Below are 11,958 nucleotides of genomic sequence, written 5' to 3'. Positions count from 1 at the left end.
TGGCAGGGGAGAGTGTAGTGTGCACGGGGGAAGGCAGCAGCAGGGCTGGTAGGTGATATAATTACAAACGAAGACATAAGCCCGACATATGCGCCTGCCTGTGTTAACCGAGATCGCTACAGTATTATGCTGACAGAGCTGCATAACACAGACATGTGCAATTCTTCATTAAAGACAGAGCTAAATATCCTGTATCTCGAGTGAAACCAGTACCTGCTCTGGCCTAATGTTACCGAATTTAAACACCTGAATCTAAATATCTATCACATTTATTTGAACCCTAATTTAATAATTGGGATCACAGTTTACCTATAAATGCTACTGTGGGTGTTCAGGGGAATTCTTTTTTTTCTTCTTTGATTTGCATTTCATTGTACAGTACATACCATGGTTCTACTGCTGGTATTTAGCATGTATGCAAATATGACTCAAAGATCTATGTCCCTTGCATACCATGTGATGTAGTATCTTAATGTTTCATAACATTGAAAACATTCCTGTGCATTTTTTTGCTTGTGATATATTGGATATGAGAACATCTTCTCAGATAGCATAGGGATACTTTAATAAATACAAGAAAATGGTTACTATAACACTTTTCACCAAAACCTTCAAGTGCTGATAAATGTTCATTGTTCAATAGAGATGAAAAACAGCTGCATCTGGCCCTTATCTGTGCCACAAAACGGTCACAGTAATATCTGCAGTTCATGGATTTTCAAAGTGTTAGTGTCGTATTCATCGTTGGTGCTCCTCCCCCCGAGCAAACACTGCTATCATAACAATTATAATACCAGGAGGTTCACTCCCAGGCCTGCCTTCACCTGTTGGAAAACACAAAAAAGAATTTGTTAGATATGGCACTAAAGTTTCTTTTTAGATCTCTAATATCAACAATGAGGTAGACAGGTTCTATATTGGCTAATCAATCAATATTCTCCGACTTAAACAAGTGTGAACCTCCCAAGGGGTCAAAGTGCAGCCCATTTCATGTAATCCTGGCTGCTTCAGGTCCATCCACCCCTGCTGATCACTGACCTATTTGATTCCATTTGTTTTCATAACCCAAGTTATATGTATATATAGTTTTGCCAGGAGAACAGAAATGTACATTCTAAAAAAGGGATGCCAGTTGCATTCTTGCCTTCCTTTTTACTTTACAGATTGCAACGAGTTGCTAAACCTTGTTATCTTTAATGGATCATCGAATTTGTTTTTTTTCAGGCATAGGAAATACTAAGAGAAGGGGCTTTGCACATCTGTTCATCTGTTCATTGTTTGTCGTGTAGTATCTACTCAGTGCCTGTAAAGACAAAAAAGGCATACTAATTTAAGAAAGATTGGTAAGGCATTCCCAAGGGAAGGACCAACATTAGCAAATTACCTACTGTAGTAATGTGAGATCATTTGATTATAAGTTAAAGATAAAATAAAGAAGCTTTTACCTATCAACTTCCACAAGCCCTAATACCTACCTATCACAGAAATGCATAGCTTATACCCATAGCCCTAGATTGATGTAAAGGAACTTCAGAGTCCTTGGTATAAATCTGTAAGAGTTCACAAACATAAATGATTGGCTGGATATTAAAGTTAATGCTTTCATAGTTGCATGTCAGTAATTTAGCTGATGTATTGAAAATTACTTCATTTACAGTGTGCTCATCAAAAGGCTTTTCTTCCTGCAAAAGCAAACAAGCAGACACGTTTTGAAAGATATCAACCTTTTCCCATTGTGTGTGTGCAGTGCATCTCGTGCTGTTCTGTAATCTGTGGTTACAGAAATGTGGCACAGGGAGCACATTGTCAAACAGACTGAGCACAAAACTGTATTCTCTTACAGCTGCTTCCAAGCTGCTTAAACTATGGTAGAGAAACAGAACACTAAAGAATATTTTTTTAAAAACATTACCTTGTCAGTATCACCAGTGCTAATAGTGCAACATTCCATTATGCCATTGCTGGAAGAAAATGAAAATGCTGACAACATGGAGCATGCTCCTGTATGGTTTGCAGGTCTTGGTTGAATAACAAGCAAGGAATACAAATAATGTACTTGTTTTGTTAACATACTGTAAGAACTGTGACAGGATAGCGCTGTGGCCCAAGATGTTATTAGCAGGAAGGAGACTCAGTCAAGAAGCTGCTGTTCAAGGCTAATGCACACATTTATTACACATACAGAAAGCAAATAAACAGGGCACAAGGGCCAAAATAACAGGTTCAAACAAAACACTGATCTGTAATCTGTAATCTGTAATCTGTAATCTGTAATCTGTAATCTGGGCGTTAGCAAACTCCCTTCACCACACAAATCTTTTTTACATACAGGTGGCCATTCTTCAATTAGCACTCAATTACCTAAATGGAGAATGACCACACCTGTGATTATTGGCAGGGACAGATTTAACCCCATCTCTGCCAACCTTACATTCCCCCACCCCCCACACTATTTACACTGGCAAGGCTTCCATCCTGCCACAGAACATAGGAGCATAAGAATAGTTTGGGAAAGAGAAATGGTGGTCGGGATCATCAATGCCGGTCTCCTCTTCTTAAAGTAATAGTACACACTATTGTAATTTCACATCATAAACATGACTAATACTTTAATCCCTTAAAACCACAAAGACATGATTACATCAGTATACATAATATAAATATTTCTCATCGTTCACCTGTAAAACATACCTGTGTTTGAACCACCAGTGGTAACAGCATCAACACCAGAGGAGTGAAAAAAACAATGAATGCTTTTTTGTGCATCCATAGCTGTTTGGCGAAATGCATTTAGAAAAGAACCATCAAATAATAATAAAAAGCTAAAAAAAAAACCTAAATAAATAAATAAATAAATAAATAAATAAAAACAAACTGTGCAAACATTAAGAAACTCCAAAGGGTAAATACACCATAGTTGTTTGATGCATTTGTTAGAACACGCAAACAAACAGACAGATTTTAAATCTAATTCTAAACTCATGCAAAGTATCCATACAAAGTGACTTCTTTCTATGATGAGCAAGCTGTAAACTAAGCTCAGCAGAGGATGTGCTTTGAATCTCCCAGAACACTCAAGTCCTGGTCTTTATTGTCTGCAATGTTGTGGAATGTGGTTGTGGTTCCTGGTTGTGGAATGTGCAGCAAACATTAACCAGGTGCTCCCGTTTCATTGGTCGTGTACTGTACTGTGTTGATCATTCAGAAGACATAAAGCCTTTCTCCATATATGATAACTATTCATATTTGAGAGTGGAAGATGCATGCTTTTTGCACCCATGTTTTTTTAATGACTAATGTCTTAATATTTTCAATTCAGATATAAAAGTGTGTTCATTAATAAAAAATAAAAAAACAACACTTTTTGGAACTTTTTGGATACAAAGAGTTATGATACGGTCAACACGAATATAGTCAGAAACGTCTTACTGTAAACCTACTGTACAGATTAATTTGAATAAAATATTACTTTAAAAAAAAAAAAAGTACAGAATTTAAAGATTGAATCGGTAAAAAAAAAAAAAAATTCTATACTTAACCAATCAAAAATGTTTTAGGGAGATTCAGAAGACTACTATACTACTATACTATAACGTAGAAAGCAAAAAACAATGTATTATATTTTAAGGTCGACTCATACAGTATTTCATGTTTACTAATTTGGTTTCATATATGCTATCATGTTCCAAAGTACATTACTGAAACTGCCAGCGGCCATTCTGCTAAGTTCCTATCCAGTTGGTTTTCCAGGTAAACACAGCAGCTACTCAGGTCTGACTAGGTACGCTGCACAAGAGTCATGTGCATGAATATTCACAGAAAACAGATAAAAACAGTCGATTTTCCACGAAAAAATAAATTATTCTATATTATTGCTGATTTGTTTCTCGTGTGGTGACAAGTCTTTGTTGTTATTTGAATACTTTGTATTTGTTTCTGAGACTTCCTTCTTAAAACATTTCGGCATTTAGGACCTTGGTCATACTTGCTTGTGTAGTTTCGAGTGAGGAGACCAATACGTGTCGGCTACTTTTAGTTTCAATATACTGTACTTTGAAATATGATCTGATTTCCTTATTGCGATGAAAGCTGATCAGAATCGTTTTAATAAACGGATTTCTTCAGGTTACAAGGTGTAAGGCAAGGTATTCATTATATTATTTTTTTTATTAACGTTTTAAAACGTCGACATGTTTTAAATGATCTCATGTTTATTATTTATTAATTACAAAATTAATAATCGGTGAATAGAAGGCGATAATACTTCGCGTGTGTGTGCTTTTCTTTTTACTGTATTTATTATATGGCATTTATTTATAGGTGTGTTCTACCGGAAGAGTTTCTGTTGTATGAAAACAAAGTAAACCTTTGTTATTATTATGTTTTGTAAAAAAATATTATTTTTTAAATTATTTGTAATATTAAAACATAATTTTATTATGACGGTAATTTGACCCAGGAACGTACTCTCTACACTTGTACAGTCTACCTAGCATAGTACTAATTGCGGTCTGTGAAACCAGCCACCCGCTTTTGCAAGTTAGTTTTCGTCACTATAATGAGCAAACAGACTTTGATACAGGGCTGTTTAGTAATAGCTTGGCTGACAAGTGCTAAGTCTCCCTGAAATGTTGGAGATGGTAAAACTCCAGAACAGTTTAAACATCCCGTGTACACTGTATTTTGTAGGTTTGCATACTGTTATATTGCACAATTGTTAACATTCCACACAGGGGTGGTTGGGCTTGTTTAAATAATTGAATCCATTCATAAAATGAGCTGTATTGGAGCTGGTGGGGAAAATGTTTGGACAGCACTGATGAAGGCATTAGAGGGAACACTAATCAATTTCACTTAATCTTTTAACTTTCACAGGTGCCTAGAAATGGCTTTACGTTTACTTGTAATGTGCCAGCTAATCACATGTGGATTCTCTAGAAAATTATTGAAGATGGAAAATAATAAACACATTTCAGATAATGGTAAGTTCTTACTGATGTTGTTGTTGCATCTGCTATGGTGTTGCTGGGGTTAGGGTAATGAATGGTATCACTTTGGTGTACCAGTTTAGAGAGACCACAGGGGTATTTTCAACTTAAATCGCCAACATGAGATTACAGAAAAATATATTAATAAATCAAAACAGTAGAAGAATATATAACCATACCAAGTTCCTATTTCATTTTTTTGTTGATGTTCTTAGTTTTCATGAATGAAGATGAAGCAAGCAAATTCTTAGGACGCCATCTGTTACTCAACCATTTTGACTTTGAGTTATTTACTCCTGGGAATTTGGAAAGGGAGTGTTATGAAGAGGTGTGCAATTATGAAGAGGCAAGAGAAGTGTTTGAAAATGTTGACGGAACAGTTAAGTATTTCAGAATTATACTTTTCAAGTAGCAATCAAACTTATTGGATGGGATCGTTACATAAGAGCATGTTCAGTGTTTTTTTCTTGTGTTTTCTGTTGTGTTCTGTTTGCTTTGTAATATGTACTTTCATGTAATATAGACTAACATTGCATATGAAATGTTATATTGTCCAGCCATTTGTTGTTTTGTACTTTAGGAGAGAGAGTTTCCAGTACACGGCAATGCATTTCTTACTTTGTAGATTTGAGGTTCAATAAAATTAAACATCCCCTGCCTGCAATCACATTTTCCCTTGTGTGATTGACACTTTGAGAATTCCTGATAATGCAAGTTGTACTGTTCAGTGGAGAGTCACAGGTATAAATCAATAGCATGAGGGTAGGGTAAATTCGTTGTACAATATTACCAATATTTTGCTGGACATTGCTCCAACAAGCTTGTGTGCAACAAAATCCAGTTTAATCTCGTAAATGAAACATTTTTATTTCTCTTTGCTTTTTTAAGAACATTTTTTGGCAACAGTACATCGCAAACGGATATGCCAAACCAGGTAAGTCATTGATGCCTTAATGTAATCAAGTGGGGGGGGGGGAATAGATAATTGTCATACACTCAATCCTTGTATTCTTTGTAGTAAACAGTAAATCGTACCAGGCAATTGACCCTGTTAATCCTGCTGGTAGCACATGCTACATCTAGTATCATTGATAAAGTGTAGAGTTAACCTCCTTGTTGTTGTTATCCTGCAGGTGATCAGCAGTCTCAGAGGATAGATGTGACGGCTCTCCTCACTGGCCTCGTTGCTGCTGGAGTGTCCTTAGTTTTCATTGGGCTACTAAGCTGGTATTTTTGTCAAAAAAGATGCAAAGGCCGCAACCAACCAGAGTAAGCGCATTTATATATATTTTTTGTAACTAAGAGGAACCCATTTCCAAAGGTGAGATTCAAGACTAATGATTGTGTTTGTTATGATTGCAGTTCCTCAGTAGGTCGTGTGAGGCGAAGCAATGCATCCCTTGTTGTCAGATTAGAAGAAGTGTCTCTCACCCTTTTACACCCAGCAGTAGAGGGACCAGGACTTCCTTCATATGCGCAGGCAATTACAACATCCGGACAATATGATGCACCCCCACCACCTTATCCAGGGTACTTTTACAACACATAGCTTTCAATGGCGCCTACTTTTAAATGACTCTAGTAGCCTTTGCAATTATACTGGTGCATGGTAGTGCTTGAGTAACTATTGATTGGATATAATTGAAAGAAAATCTTATGTGGCACACTATTGTTTACATTTTGTGTATTGCTTGTTTTTAAGCTATTTTTGAACTAAGACAATGTCCCTTAGTAAATCTTCGATCAGTAAATCTGTTTTTAATTATCCTCATATGTTTATGTATAGTTTATTATTTATTTATGTATTTATGTAACAGCTTTAACATTTTAGGTGTTTTTTCTCTTTTATTGCAGATCTCGATCAGGAACAGTGCAAAGATAGCAAGACAAGAACTCCTCCTCGGTTGGGTGTTTCGTATCATTTTTAAATAATTGTTTTAGCACATCAGAATTGTATTATTTAAAACACTTGAGGAAATTTTAAAACACCCAGTAATAGAACAAGAAATAAAAAAATTAAAATACCGAAGACCCCTTAACGAATTTCTGTAGTTGTTTATTCCAAGTTTAGTAAATTTAAAGGGTGCCATTGAAACTGGAGTAAATTGTGAATTTCAACCTTCAAGTCCCAGAACACTAAATACTATGCATTGTTGCAAATTCCCTTTTAAATATTTTGGCATTAGATTTTTTTCCCCACATTAATCAGCTGGTGTTTTGTTCCCACAGCAACTGTTTTCAGAGAACAGTTTATTGCTACAGTTTTCTTTGAGAATTAGGGTCCCTCTCAACCAGTGGCAGTGAAATCCTTGTTGGTAATAATCCTAAGCAGAAAAAAATATAAAAATACAAGTGCTAACCAAAAAGAGTACAACAATAACTTTGAAGTTAACAGTTAGTTCAGAGAATGTTCAGAGAAAGTCAGTTGAAGTCTTTGTTTTTCACTTTTGGTTCTTTTTATATATATATATATATTACTATTTGAAATAAAACAGGATTGACATTTTGACCTCATAATAAAGTATTACTATAAACTATAAACACTAATATTAAACTTATATTGAAAATTAATCATTTTCAGTCCTTTGCAACACACAGGGTGCGCTGTAGGGGTCAGCAGAGACACAGAAGGCATTAACGGACACTGTGTAACTTTAAAGTTAAATATTGAATCTCTGTTTAGATAAAGTATAATCTTGGCAAGTGAGACATGTTCTTGAGAGGGCTTGACTGTATTTTTATTGTTCAACTCAATATCAAAGGTGCAGTTCCTGAACCAGTTTTCAAAATACTTTTTATAATCAGGAGAGATTTTTGTTCGCTTAGATGAGCTTTGGGGCTGGGTTTCAAATTCGTCTTAGACACTAATCAAGTTAATAGTTTTAGGGAATTTTACAATTAATATTCCAGGTAACATAAACAAAATAACATGCAGAGGTTAAGTGGAAACCTCCTGTTTTGTTAATCGGAATCTTGTCTCAACCTTGGATTTCTGTTAACAAGACAGAGGGTTTAAATGCATCCTTTGGGAAACAGGTTTTTTTTTTTTTTTTTTTTTTAAATATGAGGTACTTATGAAAATTGTTTGAAGAAAAGTGGAAAGGGTTCCTTTGGGGGAAAATTGCAAATATTAAACAGACACCACCAAATTATTTTATACTGTTAATAAATGTGAGTTATGTTCAGCTAAAAACTAAATAAAAATCTGATAAGAAATTAGCAGTACTTTGTACTTGAATAACAAAAACCACAAAACCTGTTTTCTTCTGGTTAATTAATAGGGAAGGAACCATTCCACTGAACAACTCATTATTTTAACATTTAACAAAAAATGTTATTTCTTTATGGAAAAACTAACAAGACCCTTTAAAATAACAATTATGTGCGGAACTTTTTGCAGGATTGTACATTTACCCTAATTAAGCCATGGTCTTTGGAACAGGCCTGTCTTGTAATGAGCTGTTTATTATGAAAGGTATGTGTATTATTATCCTATACATAAGCCTAATTATTTTTGCTTATTTATTTCTATAAATGGGATATTTTAATGAGTAAAGACAGTAGCAGATCATGAGAATAATAAAATAAATAAAGTGGTAATAACATTTGAACTTCAGAGCATCCTATATACTGAACTACATCTGGTATAAGTAACTTATATTTATGTAAAATAATTGTTTTGACTTATTAATAATGCTTATGTAAATTTTAATGAGAAGCAAATAAAAAATAAAAAAATAGCGATAGCTCTATATATATAGCAGACATGTTCATGAACAATTTATGTGACACAGATAAAATAAATAATGTTTGAGATTAATTAATGTTCATTTATGTCTAACTCTCCATTACATTAGTTACCTGGCTTTCAGTGTGATAGTTAAAGATTCTAAGGAGAAGCAAGTCACGCTGTAGGACTTTTTACAATATGGTAATTTGCTTATTTTAGTTTAGGCATCAATGGGATATGAAGGATAGGGGATTTCTAAACCCAGCACAGAAACCTAAATATGGTATAAAGATTTGAAAAAGCAGAATTCACCTGGAGATTTTTACCCTGAGGTAAAAAGCATTTAGTCAGTCATATTTTGTTATGGTCTTGTTCTAGCAGAAAAGCAGTTCATGAAAAAAAAAACACCTGCTTGTTCCTAAGGATATTTTCTTTGTTTGGCAATGATAAAAGACATGCAAACTCACCTGTTACTACTTGCCTACAAGATAACCTTCAGAAAAATGTGTTGCGCTCATTTTCATCAAGACACTACTGTTTTATATATTTGGCGGTTTTAGTGTATATTCTTTTGTAGAATGCATTCTAACAAAAGGGTTCCATATTGACTTTATTATATAAATTGGGTAACAGTTGCCACCCATAACTCCGGGACAGGCATTCTATGAAATGTTCTTTCCCACATTGAAGTACTTAACAGTATAACTACTGTATACCTAAATATGTCTTTCCAAATAAGTTGTATGTATTGCAGTTGAAAAACAGTATATTTGATGTATATTTGGCGCAGGGTGCATTTTGAGTGTGTTTGTACTTATTGTGTTTTATCATCAAACTTGGGACATTTGGGCTCAGAGCAAAAACACTGCTACTGCTCAAAAAGAACCAGACTCCATTAGGACGACCATGACATGTATGTTAGATTTAGTTTTTTTTTGTTTTTTTTTTGCATCTCTTGTCTGAAAAGTTACTGAGATTATAATGTTGTTTAAAGCACTGTTGTCAGTTAAGAGTTTGAATCCTTATGTAGCTATACATTTACTGTTACTTACAAATAAGGAAAGCTTGAGCTAAAAAACACACCGTCTAGCCTTGTATATAAATACTGAAACAGTGCTTCCAAAATGTGAAACTTGATATCTAAACAATAAGGAACTTAAATTAGTTTAATTCACATGTTTTGTAAATTGCTGCCATGTTTGCATTTTACATTTTGATAAAAAGACTGAGCCCTTTTAAATGTGATTTTTAAATTTGTGGATTTGTTTTATATATATATATATATATATATATATATATATATATATATATATATATATATATATATATATATATAAATTCTGTCTTGACAAACTGAGCTGCTCTTAGCTAAAATGTTCTAGTATCAAGGGTTGTGTAGCATTAGAATATAAACAATAGACAGAGTGAATTAATATTCTAACCTTCCAGACTTGCAACAGTATGTATATGACCTACTTGTGTGTTTTAAAAATGTATGCACACACAACCGGTGAAACCAATGTTTAAATCCTGTCCTTGGTCCTTGGTCCTTGCCTATGTTTCACTTCATGCCTTTCCTGTATTGAGGCTGTTTGTTTAATACTGTAAACAGAACAAACCCTTTTTTTTACCGTCCTTTTCAGCAGCAACAACACTGGAAGGTGTTTAAAAGTAATATTCTGCATTCAGTCTGATTTACCCTTTTGCTTTTGCTCCAGAACAAATTTTACATGAGTTTTTATAAAGGAGGGCTATCTAATATTTTTCAATCCCACCCTATTTAATTCTATTAATAGTATTTCTGGTCCCTGTTTTATTGCGCAAATAATCTTTTGGTTCTCCACTTGTCTTTCTGAGGATGTGCAAATTCTTAAAATACAATAATATCGCTGCTTCACCTGGTACCTTTCCTGCAGGTCACATGGCCTGATTGCACCATTGACATCACTGCATGGAGTGATTAGGTAGCAGGAAGCAGCAGCCATTTTTCCATCATCAGTGTACTCGTTTTAGAGCTCAAATTACACCTACATTGTTCCGTACCATTACATTTTGATACAACAAAAAAGTGTGGACTGCATTCTTTCACCTGAGGTAACACCACCTGCTTTCTAGTCTCAACATTTTTTTTCCTTTTCATATTTCATTACCCAAGTATTTGTGGTTTTACAACATTTACAAATGCAAATCTATTCCAATTATTACCCTGGTTTACCAGGGTAACTCCTTCCCCAAAAGCCTACTTAGTCCTATTTATGAAGAACTGCCCAGAAGAGACTAGGAAATTACTGTGTCCTATTTTTAGTACATGGGGGCAAACGCAGAGAAAGAAAATGACTGTTTTCATGTCCATTTCCCATCCCACAACATATCTCAGAAATTCAAAACTTTCCTTTTTGAAGTCAAATAATATCTATTCCTTTACTCAACCTTTTAGCCTTTGTCCAACATGTGGAAAATACATTTTAAGTTGCAGCTGCAGCAAGAATCAATTTGTTACTGGCGATGACCACAGAAAGGTGCTGTTTACATAAAATGTCCAATCATAAAACTAGGATGGGGTTGCTTGCCTGACTTGAAGACATCAATCTTGTTCATTTTTGGGGCCTACATGAATGTAAAGAATTTAAATTTAAAGAAAATAGATTTATAATTAATGGCAAGGCAGGACCAATACGGTCAATTGATATGTAACTCTGTTACTAAACTCTAAGAATCCTCATTTCTCTCTGCTAGTATGATTTCAATGCTGATTAAATGAACGTACATTAAATAAAAAGCATTCTACTTCATATACCCAAGTTAATTGGGTAATTAATTTGTATGAATTCATTTGAAAATTATAATCACAACATGAATGGCTGCTCCCCTCGGTACACATCTGTGTAACTTCCACTCCAGATGGTCCTGGGAGGTGCATCTGGGATGTGGAACATGGGAATCATTCTAAAACATTAATCACCTCATCCAACACAAATTCAACAAGAGATGGCCCATCTAATCAATGTTGGATAAAACCCTTTAATGCTATTAAAGGAAACAATTAAATATAGTTTTGGCAAACGGAATGTATAATCTAAATCTTGACCAATAATGAGTATTATCATAATTCTAATCTAAAATAAAATGATAAATTCTGATGGTCCATCTTGCATCTGTGTTCATCTGACAAATAATAAGCAACCTAATGTACAGTATGTGACATTGCAGCTGTAAGTGCATAAAAAAATGTAGGACATG

General features: G+C 34.4%; 1 protein-coding gene across 1 annotated transcript; it reads left to right on the top strand.

The window, feature by feature from the left end:
• The first annotated feature begins 3,780 nt into the window (after nucleotides 1–3,780).
• LOC117432160 (transmembrane gamma-carboxyglutamic acid protein 4-like) lies at nucleotides 3,781–9,950 on the top strand. The gene is made up of 7 exons (XM_034053685.3): nucleotides 3,781–4,145; nucleotides 4,876–4,982; nucleotides 5,204–5,367; nucleotides 5,877–5,922; nucleotides 6,122–6,257; nucleotides 6,351–6,518; nucleotides 6,843–9,950. Exons 2-7 carry the CDS (start codon nucleotides 4,886–4,888, stop codon nucleotides 6,868–6,870), a joined length of 639 nt encoding a protein of 212 aa, XP_033909576.3. The 5' UTR covers nucleotides 3,781–4,145; nucleotides 4,876–4,885; the 3' UTR covers nucleotides 6,871–9,950.
• Nucleotides 9,951–11,958: the final 2,008 nt, after the last annotated feature.

Source organism: Acipenser ruthenus, chromosome 27 (genome assembly GCF_902713425.1).
Source record: "Acipenser ruthenus chromosome 27, fAciRut3.2 maternal haplotype, whole genome shotgun sequence".
Taxonomy (NCBI): Eukaryota; Metazoa; Chordata; class Actinopteri; order Acipenseriformes; family Acipenseridae; genus Acipenser; species Acipenser ruthenus.
This window is presented reverse-complemented; position numbering and strand designations above follow the sequence as displayed.

Coding starts and splice junctions, on each gene's coding strand:
- LOC117432160 (XM_034053685.3), top strand. CDS start 4,886: ATGGCTTTACGTTTACTTGTAATGTGCCAGCTAATCACATGTGGATTC. Junction 5,368..5,876: donor TTGAAAATGTTGACGGAACA/GTTAAGTATTTC, acceptor TGCTTTTTTAAG/AACATTTTTTGGCAACAGTA. Junction 5,923..6,121: donor AAACGGATATGCCAAACCAG/GTAAGTCATTGA, acceptor GTTATCCTGCAG/GTGATCAGCAGTCTCAGAGG.